General features: G+C 40.4%; 3 protein-coding genes across 4 annotated transcripts in view; all 3 read left to right on the top strand.

Moving 5' to 3' along the window:
- Positions 1–2613: 2613 nt before the first annotated feature.
- Positions 2614–4617, top strand: LOC307261669 (zinc finger Y-chromosomal protein 1-like; the record flags this gene model as incomplete). Its single annotated transcript, XM_080042242.1, has 3 exons — positions 2614–2701; positions 3005–4496; positions 4594–4617. The coding sequence occupies exons 2-3, from the start codon at positions 3066–3068 to the stop codon at positions 4615–4617; spliced, it is 1455 nt and encodes a 484-aa protein (XP_079898368.1). The 5' UTR covers positions 2614–2701; positions 3005–3065.
- On the top strand, positions 4487–6657 carry LOC307261556 (uncharacterized protein). Its single transcript, XM_080042129.1, has one exon. The coding sequence runs from the start codon at positions 4617–4619 to the stop codon at positions 6378–6380; it is 1764 nt and encodes a 587-aa protein (XP_079898255.1). The 5' UTR covers positions 4487–4616; the 3' UTR covers positions 6381–6657.
- Positions 6658–6894: 237 nt separating this feature from the next.
- The window catches only part of aqr (aquarius intron-binding spliceosomal factor), a 53161-nt gene continuing 39716 nt past the window's right edge, over positions 6895–20339 (top strand). The window contains exons 1-15 of one of the 2 annotated variants that reach the window (XM_080042958.1): positions 6895–6994; positions 7444–7537; positions 8689–8745; positions 9036–9076; positions 9170–9205; positions 9321–9441; positions 9547–9687; positions 10565–10633; positions 10802–10902; positions 10999–11075; positions 11992–12056; positions 15816–15932; positions 16073–16186; positions 16441–16544; positions 19485–19587. In XM_080042958.1, coding sequence (XP_079899084.1) covers positions 7454–7537; positions 8689–8745; positions 9036–9076; positions 9170–9205; positions 9321–9441; positions 9547–9687; positions 10565–10633; positions 10802–10902; positions 10999–11075; positions 11992–12056; positions 15816–15932; positions 16073–16186; positions 16441–16544; positions 19485–19587 — 1230 coding nt within the window. In that variant the 5' untranslated portion in view covers positions 6895–6994; positions 7444–7453. Of the gene's footprint in view, positions 6995–7431; positions 7538–8688; positions 8746–9035; positions 9077–9169; positions 9206–9320; positions 9442–9546; positions 9688–10564; positions 10634–10801; positions 10903–10998; positions 11076–11991; positions 12057–15815; positions 15933–16072; positions 16187–16440; positions 16545–19484; positions 19588–20339 lie in introns of both variants that reach the window. The other variant, XM_080042957.1, reaches the window with a different exon arrangement.

The raw sequence follows: 20339 nt of genomic DNA, 5'->3' as shown, positions 1-20339 counted from the left end.
CAAACTGACTGCTGTGGCTAACATTGTCCTTTGTGTGCAGTGTACCAGCCTGCGGCCCTTGTCATTGTGGCCTTGCACATGGACTTTTAACTGTGCGTTTCTTCCTCCAGGCTAACCAGGCTGATGTGTCTGACTCTCTTTCCCCATAGCAGTGGGCTACAGTAAGGGAGCCCAGCTCGCCGCACGAGACGCCTCCTGACATTGCGGTCTGTCTGCCTCAGTGACTGTGGTTTTGTTTGTTTTCCATGTTTGAATATTTTTTGTTTCATAGTGTGCTGGTTGCTTCCCCTGACATGTTGTGAAAGCATGTCTTTATGGTCACAGCTCTGGCTCAATGAAACTTGTTCTTTCAGCTGAACTGGTGAGTCGTCACATGCTATTGAGTGGTGTCTGCTGCCCTCTTGTGGTTTGACTTAAGTATTACGATATAAAAAAGAAATTACATTTGTGCAGCAATTCTGCTGATATACTGAGTGCCACAATTAAGAAAGCAAGCCAAGTACCATAACTATAAATATTTTTTTATTTTTTATCTTGAATAATATATCACAAAATGTTTTAAGCTTTGTTTTATTTTTATAAATTGAGATTTCTGCACACCACTTTTTTATATTTCTGATAGTCAAACAATTCTGTTTTATCCCTGACCTATTGTAATGTGGCTTTGGATTCTAAATCTGTTCTTTAACACTTATCATGTTTTGAAGGTTTGCTATGCACATTTGTAATCTTTATTTATGTAGTGTCTGACATAGGCCTCCTCTACAAAGGACATTTAGACCAGTCACAGTAGGAGTGTAAATAATCAAATGAATGATGGCTGAATACCATTTAGCTGCTTCTGCCCACTGGCTTAATGGGACACAACAATACAAGAGCTAGCATTCTTATTATTAGTAACACCTGTGTGTTTCCTTCTTGTGAAAGAATGCTCTGAAAAATAGCCTATTATGTTAGAAATATGCAGAGTGTGGATAACCTCTTGTTCTCCAGCTCAGATAAGTTTTCAGATGAGACTAAAAAATATTTGGAATTGTAATAGTGGAAAAGCCCTAGTGTAACTAATAGCATTACTGATGCTCATAGGTCCACCAATGTTGGACCCTGGCACTGTAACACCTAAATATAGCTATTCACAATGCCTGTGTTTGACAATATGGATGCAACTCAGGAACATTTCCAGTATGAATTGATCTCTTTTTTTATTAATTATATTTTTCAACAGATATTTTATTGTTTAAGCTCTGAGTACCCAGAGTTTTCCAGAGCCCATGGTAACATCTTCAAAGTGCTGTTTTTCTTTTCTGACACACACCAAGACCCAACAATATTCATTTAGTTGATAGTGATACACAAACAACAGTGCAACAAATCCTCACTTTGTTGGAACCAGTGACTGTTTGGCATAAATAATAATATTATAATAAAAAAAAAAATTTTTTTTACACATTGATTTTACTTCTACTAGTTATTCACATCATGGCGAGCCTATTGTCCATCTGGGCGGTGCAATATCCGTAAAGAAGAGGGCTGCTAAAGTAAAAAAAAAAAAAAAAAAAAGAAACACCAACACCAACACCAACACCAACACATATTGATACCACTAGATATAGGCCTATAGGATTATCAAACGTCCAGACTAAAACCACATAAGTAAAGTCCATCCAAAACTATTGAAAAACTGTGGTTCTTGCTAAAAGTAGGACCAAAAACCTTTATCTAGACACAACACAAAATGAAATTAGAGAGCCATCTTTCTTTTACCCTGAAAAGTGGTGTCTCAATTTGAGCAAAGTGGAACATTGCTCTATTTTCCATTTACAGATTAAGAAATAAAGGTGTGAGTAGCCTACTAAAATGAGCATATATGAGGGAACAGATGGTTTAGAGTAAAGGAGGAGTGAACTAGGCCATACATGTCAAATTAGGTAAACCCTCAGTGAACAATACATGGGGAACTGTACCTGTCTGCTGCTTACAACACTAGTATAATAATAACCATGCCTTTCTGTAACACACAGGGATATTGCATTCAGAAATCATGTATTTTTGGACCCGTCTGAACAGGTAAAAAAAAATGTAGGCCTATACGCTGTTTGTATAGGCTAATTTGTCTTAGGTTGGACTGTGAGATTGTCCCTTTTTGTTAAAAGCTGTAGTTTTGTATATGAGAGTAATAGCATTAGGCATAACAATAGGTAGGCATTGTTAATAATAATGATTAATTTTATTTGAGGGGGGCCTTTCAAACCACTCAAGGTCACCTAAGTGTTTGACATATTCTGGCATCTTATTTGCAGAGGTGTGTAACTGCAATATTGTCCCCAGACACCTATTGTGGCTTTGGAAAACACATTTTTATCACAGGTCTGATATTCAAAGTTAATCTATTAAATGTGTGTGTAGAGTATGTTTTTACCAAAAATATGAAGTACGTAGCAAGTTAGTTGCAATGTAGGTGATGGGCAGGTGTTACATTATAATGGTATAATTTTTGACAGTCCGAAGGTAGCCTAGGCCTATGCTTTGGATAGGAACCCAACATCTTGGTTTCTTGTCGTACCATTTAAGGGACGTACACGTTTGTTGCCAGGGTGACGTCAGAGACCGTAACAGCGTTAGCAATGGAAAGCTAACAAAGCACTGACATGATCAGCTTGTTGTGAATACAGTAACTTGAATGAGACTTCAAACGCATATAGTAAGTAGGCCTAGTTTCGTTTTTTGTTGTTAACGTATTTGTTCAATTTCTGTGTCAGTAGTATAATGTCAGTTAGGCCTATATAAATGGAAACTATTCGACAGTTTTTGCACGAGTAGGCTATAATGTTCACAACATACCTATACGTTGTTTTGGTTAGTTTTTCTGTAATAAGACATAATCTTATAGGATAGACCAACATGGTATGAATAATAATCACATACAAGTAATGATATTATAGTCAATTGCACTGAATTGAATTCCTGTTTGTATTAAGTTTTATTTCCATATGCTTTGCCCTAGGTCTGACGAGATGATTACCATTTGGCGGTGGGAAAAAAATCATTAAGGCAGTGTTTTGAAAATGCATCAGTGCACTGTTTGTCCAAAATCTTTCCCGTCACCGTCTAAACTTCAGAGACATTATGTCATCCACACTGGCAAGAAGCCCTTCACCTGCAAAACCTGTGGAAAAGCCTTCACACAGTCAGAGCATTTGAAAAAGCACAGGCAGACTGTCCACCATTCAAAGCTTCCAACAGACCGTCTACCGCATGGCATTTTAACTCGTAGCCAACAATCTAATTATGATAAACCTGCTGCATGGATCAACACTCGTGTCAGTGGGGATTGCACTGCTGCCTCCCAGCAAGAAAAAGAAATCGTGACTCACAAAATATGTCTTCCTTCTACCGAGACTGGAAATCCACCAGAAAATATGCCACATGTAAATTATGTGTCAAAGACTCTGAACAGTATCACCAATGTCATGGTCATGGATCTAATACCTCAGGAGCAAGTTGATTCTGCAATTGTAGACACATCTGTGTGCAATGCTCAACATGGACACACCTGCAACATCTGCTTCAAGTCATTTACTTCATCTCTCCGGCTTCGGATTCACTCACCTAGTCATAACAAACCAAAACTATTTGAGAGAGACAGAGAGTCAGGCCGGAGTATATCTAGGAAGGTCAATTTGAGAACCCAGCCGCAGCCACAAACAAAACTGAGCTCAAGGAGGAGCGAAATAACTTTTAAGCACCAGTGTCCTAAATGTCTCAAATCCTTCTGTACCCCATCCAAATTAAAACGGCATTTTCTCATTCATACAGGGCAGAAACCCTACTCGTGTAAGAAATGTGGGAAAGAATTCAGACAGAAGGTGCACTTGAAATCCCATATAAATACTACAAATAAATGCTCACTTTCTGCTGGCACTGCAAGCAAAAAAACTAGGTTTTGTTACGGCGGACAAACCTCAGGTTTGCAGCCTCAGCCATCGCGTCGAGAACGACCCAACAGCCATCACACTCCTGTGAATTCCCCTGTAGAACTGCAGCGTAAAATAAGCGTCAGTGCCATCCAGGACTTGAACAAGACTGAAATCAAGGCGGGTGCAGTCGTAAAACCAGAGCAACCATTCAATACAAGGAGTCGGTGCCTGAGTTTTTGTCGTAAGTCAGACGAACAAGAGCAACAATACTTAACACATGAAGATCTGAAACCATTCAAGTGTCTGATCTGCAACAGATCCTTTCGGTTGGACGTTAACTTAAAACGTCATCATCAAATTCACAGGAACCAAAACCATTTGGGAAGTCGGAGTCCCAACGCAATGCAAAACAGCCATAATGTGAAAAGGCCTGTTTCTGGGGCACTAGAGCATTTACCTGAATCTGGCCATGCAGATCCCATAGACTCAAATATCGTTGTTACACCACCAGCAACATGGAGTGAAAATTGCATCGATCACAATAACTCTCTTCCCCTGGATTCTGAGTCTATTACATCAGCAAAAGAGTGGAAGGAGACTTTCCATGGCACCAAAAAGCAGCGGAGAATTAACAACACACCTCAGTGCAATGCATGTTTAAAAGGTTTTCCATCAGTATCAAAACTCCGGAGGCACTTGATGACACATACTGGACAAAGGCCTTTTGGCTGTGCGACTTGTGGAAAGAGATTCAGTCAGAAAACACACTTGAGGTTCCACAGTTGCACTCACCTGTGGTCTAGATATCACAAACGGCGATCACAGTTTATAAATCGGCAGCCTTCTCGCATAGCTGATTTCAACACGAAGACTGCAGCGAACGGCCCAGTCCAGAAAATGTTTAGGTACAAGAAGGATTTTGAGATGCACACTGGCAGAGATGTAGTGTCTGTGAAACACCTGACCACTGCTCCTATCAGTCGGGATGACAACATAACATCTGATAGCAAACTGGCGCCACATACCTCGAAGAAACAGGAGGTTGTGAACTGGGGAATGGTTCCTAAAGTGATTTTGAGAAGAATAGAGACCGTTCAATCCAGGAGAAATACAGGCAAGGTTCAACACAGATGCCTCTGGTGTTCAAAGAGTTTTCCGAATGCCTCTAAATTACAAAGGCATGAAATGGTACACACAGGCTTAAAACCTTTTGAGTGTCTTAAGTGTGGGAAAAGATTCAGTCAAGCTCCACATCTGAAAATCCATGAAAGAACCCACTGTAAGGGAAAACCATGCAAGCCAGTCAGTCAACATATGAACACAAGAAAAGTGAATGATCAGCAGCAGCAGCAGCAGCAGCCCTGTCCAAAGATCAGGGTTCAAATCCCCCCACAGACAAAATCTCTTGACACAGAAACTACATTTTCAAATGTTGATGTGGCTGTGAGTAATGGAGTCAGTGAGCTGCTCTCCGCCAGGAGTGACATATCCATCAAGAAAGTAAAAAGTCTCGATAAGACAAAATCTAAAAGTAAGGTTCCTTCTAAAAAGAGGAAAGTTCACACTTGCCAAATATGCACAAAGAGCTTTTTTACCCCATACAAGCTATCAAGGCACTTGGTAACTCACTCTGGGATAAGGCCATATAAATGCACTTTGTGCAGCAAAGCCTACACACAGCTTGGTCATTTAAAATATCATGAGCAGAGATGCAGGAAAAGTAACAGGATCTCATATAACATTCGAGGGGGAATTATAAATTCCAACCATCTCCAGGATAAACACATTGAGAACTGTAGTGATTTTACAGATTTGAATGTGGATGCAACAAGAGAGTCACATCACACCAGTGTTGGTATTTACTCATTTACTGATAGAGATTTATCTTATTGCCCAGAGGCAATAAAAACTGAATGGCAGGCAGTGCCAGAAGTAGATTCCAAATTGGATGAACATGAATCAAAGAGAAAGCAGACAGAAAATTGTAATGACGCTAATAGCCATATTCCCTCTGAACTTGCCTTTGACATGGAAGCTCCACCTCAGTCACATCAGTACGAAGGCAATACACATAATGCAGAAGTCCCACATAAGCCTGAAGAAGTTCCAGCTTTTTCAGATAACAACAAGCTTCTCAGTGATGAGAATGTGGTTGAGAATCCACTTCAGTCTGATAATTATTGGTGTGAACCACTAACTGTGTTTGATTGTGATGCGTGCTCTAAAGGTTTTGAGAACGAATACGATCTTGAGAGACATATTTGCTCAACTAATGTTCAAGCTACAATGACGGAGTCAGCCCAGAAGAATCGTTGTGACATTTGTTTCAAACTGTTTGTGACTCCCTCTAAACTTAAAAGGCATTATGTCATCCACACAGGTCAGAGGCCGTTTGACTGTGACATTTGTGGCAAAACGTTCACACAGTCAGCACATGAGAGAAAACACAGACGTACTCATTGATTCTCAATTGTAGGGCTTTTTTGGTGTAAAATTATGTTTGTAATGATCATTATTTGTTCATAAATATGATGTTTGTTTAAACTTATACAAGTATGTATAAGATATAATGATGTAGACTAATGTACACATTCTATTTATATATACTTTCAGCATTTCGTTTTTGTTCATATTTTAATATATTTTCATATTTTATACTGTATATTTTTTCTATTTTATATAAGTTTCTTGAATTTGCAGTACTTGCTTTGTACTCTCTTATTTCCTCTGTTGAGTGTAATACACCAGTATACCAATGCATGAAAAGTCACTTAATAAATAAACAAACGCAATAAACAATTTATTTTTTTATTATGACTCTTGTTGATTTTGTCAAGGATGTACATTTAATTGATGTGATATATATATATATTTTTTTTCATCTAGTTAAGGCTTAGTTTAGGGACAAAATATAAAGTATTTCACAGTAGGAACGGAAGGCATGCTTTTGTACTGGGGGACGATTTCTACAAGACGTACCAACTCAGGAAGTCGGTCGCAGACAGCGCGTTTTGGTTGTGTACATGCGCAACCAACTATCCAAAGGCTTTAACACTCATGCTAAAATAAACTCAAAGGTTAGTAACCTCACTTTTTCGCATATGTTATGTACGCTATGTGACTAACAGTAACTTTATCATGAAAATATGTCTTAGTGCTAATTATTAGCTTAGCACCTGATGGTGTGAGACGGCTAACCCTTAGCTTCTAATGTTAGTAAATTACGACACTATATTGGTTTTAATACATTATATGAACCTATCGTAGCGGAGTAACGCTTATGTAGCCTATCGGACAGACATTTGACCAATTCTACTATGAATAAACCACAGTATAGGCTACAACTCTACAATCAACGTAACATATTAAAGTTATTGTCCGTGCTAACTACTTTCTCAGAACTATTATTGGGTATTGTAGGCCAATATTTTTAAGGCCTGAGTTCTGTAAAAATATCTATGTTTAGCTTCGGCAATTTTCACACAATACTGACTCTTTACTCCCTTTCCATCAATCGTTATTGTAGCTGTTTCGGGATGGCCACCATGCAGAAAGAAACCCCCGCTAAAAAGGCTGCTGCGCCTTCTGTGTCGCAGATTAACGCCGAATATGTCACACAGGTAATAATACTATGTGCTCTAGTACTATGGAATATAACTTTTTCTTTGCTGTTTTTATACTGAAGAATGAAATATATGGTCTCCTCACCAATTGTCAGATATTAATGTTTATCTGTTATTGATTTAGTCAAGTGAACCTGAATTGTACTTGCATTGAAGACTAACTAACTACCTCTTGTGTCACTGTACTACATAGACAATGATGTGTCTGGTGGGGAGACAGGGACATATAGGAGGAGTGCACCTAAACTGATAGACTAACTTAGAACAATCACAAAGTGAAATACAAGGATGAAAGTTGATTTAAAGGTGGAGTCAGCAATTCTGGAGAATGCTTGTTATCAAAATCAGTGAATATCTCTCCTCACAGTCCGCTACCTGTCCGTCAGGACTCAGGAGGGTCATGCAAGCCAAAATTCTGTAAGCGGCAGTTTTATCAGCTATCGTTTCTCTGAGATTGTCCATAACACTCCTTTAAACTGGGCACAGGCCACATCGTTTACAATAGTTTGATTCACAATACAAACGTTCTTTTTCACCAGTGTGATATATGATTTGAATTTGAAAAAGGGATTTACTCTTTTGCTATGTTATAGGCAGTGCTGAACTTGATAACACTTTCCTTCTCCTCTGTTGAGAGCGATTGCTCTCATGTAACCGCTGTAAAGAGGTGGGGAGGGATCATAGCGGGTTTTTTGGACAGTGGCCAGTGAAGAACCAAGAACCAGAATCCAGATAGCCACTGCTTGCCTTACTGTGTGTGTGCTGAAAAAATATCTGTTGTTAATACACAGCCTAGGCTCTGAAAGCAGGCATGTTGCTAGCTACCCCTTTGTTTACATACCAGTTTACAGAGCCTAGGCTGTGTAACACCAGAGTTTTTTTTCAACACGCCTCACACAGTAGGTACAGGTAGCGTATTGTGAGGAGATATTCACTGATTTTGACAACAAGCTTTCTCCAGAATCGTTGACTCAACCTTTAAGTTCTCCAGACAGTTTGTCTCTCTGGTGTCACACTTTAAGGGTATATATCTAAACCACAGAAGGACATTTCTTGATAAACACAACTTTTGTGTTGCTGGATGAACCTTTTGTATGTTCTTGCTGCCATGTTTACTACTATTTATGTTTTTCTTCTTTCTCCTTCAGTTGGCTAATAAATATTGGGCACCTCATGCAAAGAATAAACTACCCTTTGACCCTAAAGTGAGTTGCGTGCACTGTTGCATATGATCATGTATCTCATTATATCTATCATTTTGTTGAACTACTTTTAAAATTAAGTTACAAACACATGTTCTAAATACTGTATTTACCAACATGTATTTTAATGATTAAAATTGACATAATAAAATGATTAAATGTTGTGAAGTGCTGCTTTTACCAGTCGATTAACTAACCCCAAAGACATAAACACATAATGTGTTTTTAGCATTGAGGTGGGGGTCCTCTGTTTTTCCCTTAAGAACTTTTAACACCCTCGGCTGTTTGTTTAGGTGATGGAAGACGTTTACGAAAAAGAGATTCTCAAGTCCAAGTAAGTAAATATAAAGCATCTTTGACTCTTAACTGCCATGTTTAATCCTGTTATCCTAATAATTCTATCATCTTCTTTATGTTGTGTTTTCAGATTTGCCATCAGAAAAATTATGCTTTTAGAGTTCAGGTGGGATATTGCTATTCATCTTATTCCCTATTTTTATTAGGTAGTCAATTGAAAATAAAAATTTGTTACATAGCTTGGTGGATATGTGTTGACACACTGTTTTTGCATCTTTTAGTCAGTATCTTGAGAACTACCTGTGGGTGAACTACACCCCAGATGTATCCAGCAATGCCTACCTCATGTCCATTGGTTGCATCGTCAACGAGAAGTTCAGGGAAAATGTTCCAGCATGGGAGGTAAGAGATGCAGTACTGTATCTTAAGTTTAGAGTAATTGTAAATAATTAAAATCATGGCTTTCTCAAACATAATTGTGTGTATTTTTGCAATGGCTTATGTCAGGTTTTCAAGAGGGAGCCCACCCATTTCCCATTCTTCTTCAAATGTGTGATGGAAGCTGTATTGGCAGGCGAAGGGGCCGGCCTCACTCTGAAGGAGCAAACTATACTGCTGGTTTTCCTGGACCACTGTTTCAACAGTCTGGTTCGTACCACTTTACTGGTATTCATTGTCAGAGCTCAATGGAGAGGCAGGTTACTTCAGTACCTAGATTATTGGGAGTAATTAGCTCATATTTTGTTTACAATATTTAAATGGTTCAAAGTAAGATGATTAATTAAAAAACAATCTTTTGCATATCACAGTAACATGAAAGCTAAGAGCTTACATTGTAATATGAACAACCCAATGTAGATTTTTTTTTTAAATTATTTCCTATTTATAAAATCATAAAATCGGGATTGCTAGACTTCATTGTATGTCATAAAAAGATGATTCAGATCTCATGTCTGAGATAATTATGACTGTTAAAAGTTGATAAACACTTTTTTGACTAACTTCTCTGTTTTTAATTTGCTGTATGCATCATATGTTCCACAGTTTGTAAAATAAACTGAAAAAAGGAAGAAAAGTAATTGTATCAGTTTTTCAAATCCGATCACATGAAAATTGCAAGAATATCTTAATAATCAGGGTTTTGCCTGAAACGGCTCAGTGAAGGTTTCTTAGCCGTTAATGACAGCAATGCCCAAAAGTCTTGTTGCCCAAGGTGGGTGAATGTGGAAATTGAGGCAAGTGTATTCAATGTCCACTAGGTGGCAGTAGTGCACTGGGCAGTGCAACATGGGTCAGCTCCCGCCCATCTGTATCCTCTTCAGCCGCAGTAAACCACAGGGAAGCACTGCAGATGTCTCGCTTTAAAATATGCTGTGATGGCCCGCTGCACTTTGATTGTATCCTATAAAGGCCTCTAAATATTTTAGTTGTAGACTTTTATCATGGGCCAAAGTGTAATAAAAATGTCTGACACAGTACATTTTGAGAACTCACACGCTCTCTTTCTCTCTTCCCCCCTTCCCAGGAGGTTGATTTGATCAGAGACCAGGTGCAGCAGCTCATCTCACTGCCGATGTGGATGTGTCTCCTACCAGTAAGATGTCAACCTAATACTCTAATTAGGTTTTTTCTGGTGGTTATTGTTGCAAATCGAGTAATACCGTTTTTTGATCATTTCCTAGGAAAGGGTTGCCTTGTTGCTATGACACCAGTACTTTGGTCAAATTGACTGTTTCCTGATTTATTTCTGTCATGTTTGCAGTCCAGACTCCAACACGAGCTGAAGAAAGTTCCCAAGCTGCAGAAGTTCTGGAATCTAATCAAGAAGAAATCTGATAAGATGGATGCTGACGCGGCTGAGCAGTAATGTTATTTTCTTTGCTTGCGCGTTCAAATCCATACACAGACTAGCAAATTCTGTGAGTCTGTAAGCCTTTGCTTTCTTTATGTCTTCCTTAGGGCAAACAGAGAGAGGACCTTTCTCTCAGAACTCATCAAAAAGTTTCTCGGAGTTCTCATGTCCATTCCGCCATCAGGTAAACACGAAAACATACATGTATTATTACCCTTGGGATAACATAGTGGATGTGTGTACAAAATGGAATTCCTTTCTTGGTCTTATTTTAATTTTATTATTCAAATAGTGCATCACTGGTGTGTATTTCTACCTCCCAAGAGTTGTGTAGGATTAATGATATTTTGCTCATAAAGCAGGTCTGTCTATGTGCTCTCTCTGACTCTTCCAGTGTGATTAATGTTCTTAGGCTTTACTAGAGCTTGTGAAGTGTCATAGAGCACATCTCTGCAGTCTAGGGCCACATGACTAGTAGGAAACACAACATTCCCCTTTTTCACAACTATTTCACTTGCACCACTACTTACTTTCTTTCTGATGTGTGCATCCGCCGAAGGAGCCTGTGCTCCAGCTGCCACACAGCCACCGGCACTGGCTACTATGTTGTAATGCAGACCGACACAGAAGCCCCCCCACCTGAATGCTAAAAACAGAATATGTGTATTTGTGTGTTTAGGTAGACTTCAAACCTGACAAATGACATTACAATCTAAAGCCCAGCAGGATCCACATCACTCTTAATGCGTGCTGTATGCCTCAACTTAAAGCACACACACACACAAACACTATACAAACATGCTTAATGAGGGCTGAGGTCATGGCGTGCTGCTGTGTGCTGGCAATGCAGCATCTCATAGTGAGGCTCACACATTCAGCATGGCACCTTGGTTTTGTCCACCAGCGTTTGCTGTCCTCATATCCTTGGTGATAACTACACAACCTCACTTCCACTCCGTCCTATTTGCTCCCTGTCATTTCTTGGCCTTGTATGTACATACAGTCATGTCTACTTGTACTGTATGTCAGATTGAATTTGTCATTGTCAGCATGCATTTGAAGTGATGCGCTAACCTTGATGATTCCTTACTCTTCTATAGGGCCTGTATCCATGGATAAAGTACATTACTGCGAGAGATTCATTGAACTCATGATTGATTTGGAGGTAAGACGCCTTATTGAGTAAATATAGCAATCTATTGTAATTTGTACTTTATCTCCGTAGATTGAATACAAGCATGCAAACTCGTCACCTTTCGGCGAAATTCGCCGCTTTGGAAACGAAATTGGCCATCTATGTGATTCGTGGAGATCCGTTGAGAAATTAGTTTTGAAGGGGGGGGGGTTGATGGCCGTGTGTGTGCGTGCGTGCGTGCGTGTGTGTGTGTCGGAGCGGAGCATGGACATGGAGTGATCATAGTGACTAACTATGATAGACGGATAACTCCTATCATATGAGCTTTGACGGTCATTTGGCCAATCAGAAACAGTGTTTGTCATTGAGGGGCGGTGACATCAGTCAGTCAGAGCGTCTGGAGGAAAGTCACATTTTTTTTCTCTCCGAGTCATCGGAGCGTTCAAGTAGCCGCAGCCGCAGTACTATTATTTTACCGTGTTAATGTGCCTACTAGTGATGCCACCTGTCCCGTTTTTCCCAGAATTGTTCTCTTTTTTCACCAGCTGTCCCGGGAAAAAATAAATCTCTCCCGGGGCACAATTTGTCCTGTTCTTTGGGAGGAAATGCCAAAGCCTCATTTGATTTCCTTCGTTCAGAAGTTAAGGCTGTTTCACACGGGCCGAGGCGTTTGTTGCGCCAACTATTGCATTCTCAATGGAGAGGCGAGCAGGGCCGGCCCGAGAGAAAGCGCAGCGTTCCGTCCTCAGGCGGTACGACAAGCGGGCAGGGGCGGTCTCAACGATCTCGGGGCCCGTTTCAAGACCCAGTGTGGGGCCCCCCACTTTTTTTTTAATAATAAATAATGCTTGTGCATGCTCCCCGCGAAAATAAAAAAAAAAGATTGTGGAAACCATTTGGTTCATAGACGGATTATGAGATAATGGGTCCAGACTCATTGCTTTATGCGCTCGCTGATTAACAGCCGCGGCTGGCGGATTGTCACTGCAGAATAACGTGTCACCTCAAGTTAATAATGTGCTTTTGTCTATTGCTGTTTTCATGGTTTTTGAATGGTGCGTGGTGTTCTGGCCAACACACCTGAGGTGAATGTAGTGATTTATAGCAGATCAGCGCCGTAACAACACACTCACCTGCTTCCTCCACTATCGTCCCATTTTGCACCATTATGTTCCTGCGCACGACTGAGGTGTGTGTGTGTGTGAGTGCGTGAACACAAGATTAACTATGGTGACAGAGTGTATTCTTATGTGTCATATTGATGGTTGTGTAACAAAGATAAGGCAAATCCTGTTTGCCACAATATAAATAGTTAGTTTATTGTAAGGGAATTTGGTGTGATTGATTTGAGGCTCCATGTTATTTTCTGTCTTATTTAAAGCTGGTTTTGCCAGCATTTTTAACCGTTTTTCTAAGCTGTTTTTAACGTTTTTCTGGGTAAATAGGCTACCTACACACTTTGTATTGTAAACGTCAAGAAGGTTGACTGACTAACGTGTTTTGCTCATTTTACAATTCATCTGACAACGTTTTTTTTGTCCTTAATTCTCTTCACCAGAATACACCAAATTGCTTCTCTTAAATGTTCAAATCACAAAAAAAATCTTCTGGGGGGATGCCCCCAGACCCCCCCTACCGGTGTTTTTTTTCGGACTTCTCACCTTTTTCATGGCTTATGAGTTTGCATGCCTGTGAATAGCTTTATTTGACATTACAGTTCAAAATGATATAGGCTCATTTCCACTGTGTATGTGTGCAATAGAAGAGTGTAGGGCTACAGTTTATTTGCTTAATCATGGTTTCCCGATTTGAAGGAAGCAGCATAGACATCAGTTTCTGCAGAGCATTTGCCTTTTGTCCTTCACATTTCTAGCTAACTCAGGTCAACAGAGAGTGGATAAATGTCAAGTGTAGGCTCCACCCAATGCGTCTCTGTCATTGCCATCTGCAAAGCTGTGCAGTTTTTGAAACTGTACTCTTTGTTTGGCGTGTGAGCGGATATATTCAGCCGGATGTTTTTCTTTTACATCAAGTATAAGGTGTGGAAGAATGTGCCGTGTCTGCTGATCATAACAGTTGATGTGACCTAAGATCTTGATCACTTCTTGAATAATCCCAGGGTTTGAATGGAGCAATTGGTAAAACATTGTCCTATTTTCTTTTAATTCTAATCCACGTTCAAATATAAGAAGTTGAAAATCACTTAATAATCCAGAAATGCCAAAGAAAATCAGATTGGTCCAAAATTGGTACTCATTTTCATTCTTTCTGCATTTTCATGATTAGGTAATGGCTAATAAAGCCGAGTCACCTATATTGCCTATTATATTGGTTTGTAAAATAATTGATTAAAGAAATGAGAATTTGCTAATAATTTTCCTGGGGGGGGGGGCAACCTTGCCATTGCGGGTTGTCTTATCTGGAGTGAAGACACACAATGTCACATTAGAGCGCTGCTGCTCCTGCTGCCAGTGCACATCTCCTGTTACTAGCGATGGAGCGCAATAGATTTCATCTGGCTACGTGCTGACAGGCCGGCCTTGCTGTTCCTGGCACAGCGGCTAGTGGCTGGCCAGCTAGCGGTCTCTGGGGGCGGCTCCTGTCCTTCTGCGCTATCCCTTTACAAAGCCTTAGTCGCCTGAAATCCATACTTCCGCTCCATCTCTAATGACCACCTGAAAATGAACGCAGGAGGGGAAAAAACATCCCGGTTTCCATGCAGGCTTGTCAGGACTGTGTTGAGATCAAAGATGGCTCAAGGAGACACAAACGTATCCATTCTCCTCAGTGTTGAGGTATCACTTGCCACACCTGCTACCCCTTTTTGAAGAGCAGTTTCTGATAAAATAATATATATTTCGTTTTGTGGGGTGTTTTGCAAGTCAGTATTCCACTTCATATTCTATTTCACAATGCAAACGGCTTCTTCCTGGGCAGCTCTTCTTCTCTTTCAGCTTTTATAATGGGGTGACCTCAATATGTTCAGTAATTATTTCTTATTTTCCTACCAAAGCAGCTGTTATCTCATTTTGACAGGTTTCTTCTGTACTTGCCTTCATGCCGTGTTCATCGAACAAATAGATATTGGCTATATATGGATCCTAGCTATTTCCCTCCGTTTTCTTCACATCTCAGTTTGCCGTATTGTTTTTTTCTCATACGTTTCAAAACATCCTCAAGACAAGAAAAGATCATGCATCAATAACATGTATTGATAAGAATGGTGTAGATGCCGGGAAATGTACTGTTGAGCCTTTTGACCCCTGAGCGGTGTTTGTCCGTACAATACCTCATTCCTTTTCTGCGATGTAGAGGCATGAAACTTCCTGTGTGTACAATTAGTTTTTTCCAGCTAATCTTACAAACTAGTTTTTTTTACCAAATACAGCAGTTAGGTGGAGTCAGCGATTCTGGAGAACGCTTGATGTCAAAATCACTTTTCGGCAAAATCAGTGAATATTTCCTCATGATCACGAAAATAAATCTGGCATTAATACAGCCTCTTCTCTGTAAACTGGTATGTAAACACCAGTATCTAGCAACGTTTCAGTTAACAGAGCCTAGGCTATGTAAACACTGGATGGATGGTTTTTCAGCGCACACATGGTACATACAGGTAGCGGATCATGAGGAGATATTGACACATTTAACATTGTTATTTTGACAACAAGCATTCTCCAGCGTCACTGACACCACCTTTTTAAAATAAGTTGTTGTGAGGACTAAATGGTTGGGGTTAACTGTAAGCGTGTAGTCCAATGCTGTTAACATGGTGTCCTGTGTGTCTAGGCCCTGCTGCCCACCAGACGTTGGTTCAATACACTGTTGGATGACTCTCACTTGGTGGTCAGCTGCCACCTGTCCAGCCTCACCCAGAGAGAGAAGGAGGGACACCTCTTCTGCCAGGTACAACACAGGAGCAAACTCATGGACACACACACACACACGCACACACACACACACACGCCGCCCGCTAAAATCCAAAACACCTCTGCCCTCACTTTCATGTGTAAGAAGCGACTTGTATTATTGTCTCCTCTCTGTAGCTGCTGGACATGCTGAAGTTCTACACAGGTTTTGAGATCGGGGATCAGACGGGAAATGCCCTGACGCAGAAGGAGATGACCAATCTGCACTATGACAGAATCACCTCCCTGCAGGTAAATACTAGACATCAAGGGGGACAGATGACATGATGTTATTCGTTCATCTCTTTGACTATTATCATGTATCTGGAGTATATGGCTTCATCTTATTGGAGCTACCTTTTCTTGTGTTTTTCTATTATAATTTCTCAGTCGTTTATCCCTGTCCAGGCAATGTTGACTTGTTGTAGTGATGAGTAATATATTTTTACATGATAGTGTGTATTTAGTAACACTGAGTGTTTTGCTCTGTGCTTTCTGTCTTGCAGAGGGCAGCTTTCGCTCATTTCCCAGAGTTGCAAGACTTTGCGCTATCCAGCGTAGCATCAGTAGACACTCGGGAATCCCTGACCAAACACTTTGGCCATCTCAGGTAAATTAAGACATCCAGAATCTGACGAATTCCAGCTGGCCAGTGAACAGATGGAAGAGATGTGGTGGCAGGATATGCATGATTGGCCTGACCACAGTTACTATGAACTGTTAAAAGTGGAGTCAGCGATTCTGTAGAACGCCTGTTGACAAAATCCCTTTTTGTCAAAATCAGTGAATATTTCTATATGATCCTCTACCTGTCCGTACTGGCTGTGTGCACTGAAAAAAATCCTGTTAATACACAGCCTAGGCTCTGTAAACGTATATGTAAACAAAGGGGGCCTACTGTAGCTAGCAACACAGGCTTAATTGAGCCTAGGCTACACAGACGGAGGTAGCGAATAGTAAGGAGATATTCACTCATTGAGACAAAACATTTTTTTGACAACATGCATTCTCCAGAATCACTGACTCCACCTTTAATACCAAAGATGCTGTAGCACCAGATTGATGTTTTAGCACTTCTACCCGATAGGTGTATATGTACCTAGAGATTTCTCACCCCTTTTTCTTTTCACCACTTATTTCCAAGTATTTACTGTACATTCCTAGTGTCCTTAAGAGAACATCATCACTCTTCAAAAATACATCACCGAAGATACAAATCTGACTTTTTTATTGAGGTTCTGCTGATCACCAACATGCAGCCCACGTGGCCCTATGCAGCAGTAAAATAACTGCCGTTAATGCCTGACATCCCTTGCTAAATGGCTGCTAGTGAGCCCTTGAACAGGCAGCTGGTACCAGCCAGAGAGAGAGAGAGGCACGCCTCATTAATTTAATCGATTTGCAGTGGCTTGAGAATAAACTCTTTGAACAGCTGTGTTTGTCAGATCATATTAGCTTGCCAAAGAGCCAAAAAGCACACTCGCTTTGATGAACTGGCTGTGTGTAGGTTTTCTAACTTGTACACATGGATGGGAATAAAACACATTGATTTATTGTTGATTGTGTAATTACTTCAGGGATTCTAACCTTTGTTTTCTGCATTATATATCATAATCTATATGATTTGACCCAAGCTTTTATGTTTTTGGCTCTACAACTCACTCTTTGAAGGTAGTAACTGATTTCTTAATTGTTTGTACAGTATCTAGTCATGCATTCATTTGTTATGGTTGCTCTGAGGTGATGTGTTGGAGCAACATGAATTTCCTCCCGGCGTTCAATGTTTGTGTATCTATCAGCCCTCTTTAACATCTCTCATGGATTATAAATGCTTCAGTTTTTTTGAGTGAGGCAGAGGGTTATGAGCCACCTTGAGCTGAATCAGGTACAGACTTCACATATATTTCAAGAAGCACTTTCCCAGAATTAGGCTTTTTAGAATATAGCAGTTAAGTGCATTGTTCCCCTGCTCCGCGACTGTCACCCAAGCAGCTCCTGTGTAGCTCCAAATATGCCGATCAGAGTTAACGAGGCACTTTTCATCCAAACAACTCGCGCTAATGCCAGTTTATTCCAGCTGCGTTCCCCCACGGGCTAAGCTCCCAGTCACCCGCCGCTCCCAATTTATCCGCTAAGTCCCTCAAACACACAAACGCAGCATTATTGCGTAGCCTGCCCACACATTTACACACCCTTTCTCTTTCACACATATACACACACACACACACCCACACAAACACCTTTTAAGTTATATAAAACATGTTCAGTGTCATTCCAGGCCAAAATCTTTGTGAATTGCTAGCAAAATTGAAGAGTCATCATTACCGTAAATGTCATGTTAATTGGTGTGATTAGTTCTGTGGATTAGTTCTTCAGTCTGTCATTTGAAAGGCTGTTCAGATTTGATCAATTCCACTTCTCATTGAAACCTGTTTTCTATTCTGAAAATATAATGTTAAGATAAAAGAAAAACAATGTAGAATATTATAAAGGCATAAAACACCTTCATTTTTTTCAACAGATTTAGGCTGTCAGTGCATCCATTTGTCCAAGTTTTATGTAATTAAAAAGAGGCAGGTTTGTTGGGCTTGTATTGTTGTCTTATGGTGTGCTTTTGTGTACACAAGTAGATTCCTAGCTGAATGAAAGTGTTAACTGGCCGGGTAACGGCAGTCATTCGCTTTTGCTAAAGTGATGACATTACACACTACTACCCAACACAGCCTCAAGGCTATATTGGTAAATGACTGTAGAGCAGTCTTGTATTCTGTCCCCATCCTTACCTTTGCCAGCAGCTCAGCTGTCAGTCCTGACCTGGTCCAGTCATCTCCATTAGTCAGAGGGAGTTGTTGTTGCTGCTGCTGTTTATCTTGTTGCTAAGGCAAGGAATGTGTACTTGACCTATGCCAGGCCGTCCACTGGGCCACCAGACTGCAACATTGGTGGAAGTGCCAGCCGAGTGCCCAGCCGCGGCGTCCCAAGTGGCAGAATGCCTGTGCATACAGGGATGCAGTGGGGTCAGTGACACGTGTGGCTGTCCAGGCGCTGTCACAATGTGTCCGGGCGCTGTCCTTCGTTGTGTACCAGACCCTGCCTTTGTCACTGTGTGTCAGCCTGATTAAAACAGGTCTGTATGCAGAGAGCCATGCCTCAGCTTTCTGAGATGGAGATTGGCTTTGATTTTCATAATCCTGTCGCATCAAGAGCGCCCTGCGCCCTTAACACACATGCTGACAGAGCAAGTGTCAAAGCAAACAGCAGAATAGCTTTGTGCCGCAGTGCAAACGAGCACAACGAATTTGATAAGGCTTTGTATCTTTACACATTTAGTGATGGCCATTTTCTCAGAAAGGCAGGGTGTGTCCCAAAAAAGAGGCTGGACATGCATGTTATTTCTCTTTATAAATAAGCGCCAGTAATAATAATAATAATATCAGCAATTATTTATTAATTGCTTATTGTCATCCCTGGATATGAGTTTCAGTTTATGTAATTTGCAAATGCACTTTTTTGCTAACTAACCACTTGTTTTTCTGGTCTTTCTCTGCAGTCCCAACATGCTCCACCGGGTGGCCTCATATCTGTGTTTGCTGCCAGAGCTGCCTGAAGGCCAAGACACCACCTATGAGAAGGAGGTTCTCCTCGAGCTGCTGGTAAGTGCAGTCATGGCCTCCATTAAATTGTCCATGCGGCAATCTGTGTTTTTATGTCTTTGTAGCATAAATAATTAGTAAAGTAAATACCCTGTAGTGTCTATTATACCATGTATTTCTGATGCTCAAAGTGGCATGTTATAGCTGTTAAAACCAAAGCTTTTACCTAGTACTAGTACATCTGGTACAGTGTAATCCTGGATGTCAATGCAGACTGGTACCAGTGACATATGGCCTGTGATCTTGAGCATATAGGAATCCAGACTTCTTGGTCTAGAGCCATATTAAATATGTATCCTGTTGCTTTAAATTGATTATCAGAGGCAATATCTAATGCTTTACACACTTGCATTGATTCCATGGAAACTGTGTGGTTGTGTGAGGGAATGAAGCCGTACTTCAGGCACTATGTGCTTGTCAACTGGAATTTAATAAAAATGCATTATCGGTATTGGTGCACCTCTACAAACAATGTTGGTGAATAGTTATTTTCCAGAACAATAACAGGCCAGTCAGTGCAACAGCTAAAGGGTTTTGTGTTTCTCATTTTAAAGTAATTAATTTTTAAGCTCTTGACCTTGAAATACATTTGCTGCCCCATCCCCCTTGAATTTGCTTTTTAATCCAATTACTCTCCTATGTGGGCATTTGTGTGACGTAGGGTGAATTGACAACATAACTGATGAGGAAGTCTTTTGAGGATTTTTTTTTTCTTCTTTTAAGTATCTCTTGAAAAGACAAGAGCTAGTTTG

This window comes from Ammodytes marinus (assembly GCF_949987685.1).
Source record: "Ammodytes marinus genome assembly, chromosome: 15".
NCBI classification, from domain to species: Eukaryota; Metazoa; Chordata; class Actinopteri; order Uranoscopiformes; family Ammodytidae; genus Ammodytes; species Ammodytes marinus.
This window is presented reverse-complemented; position numbering and strand designations above follow the sequence as displayed.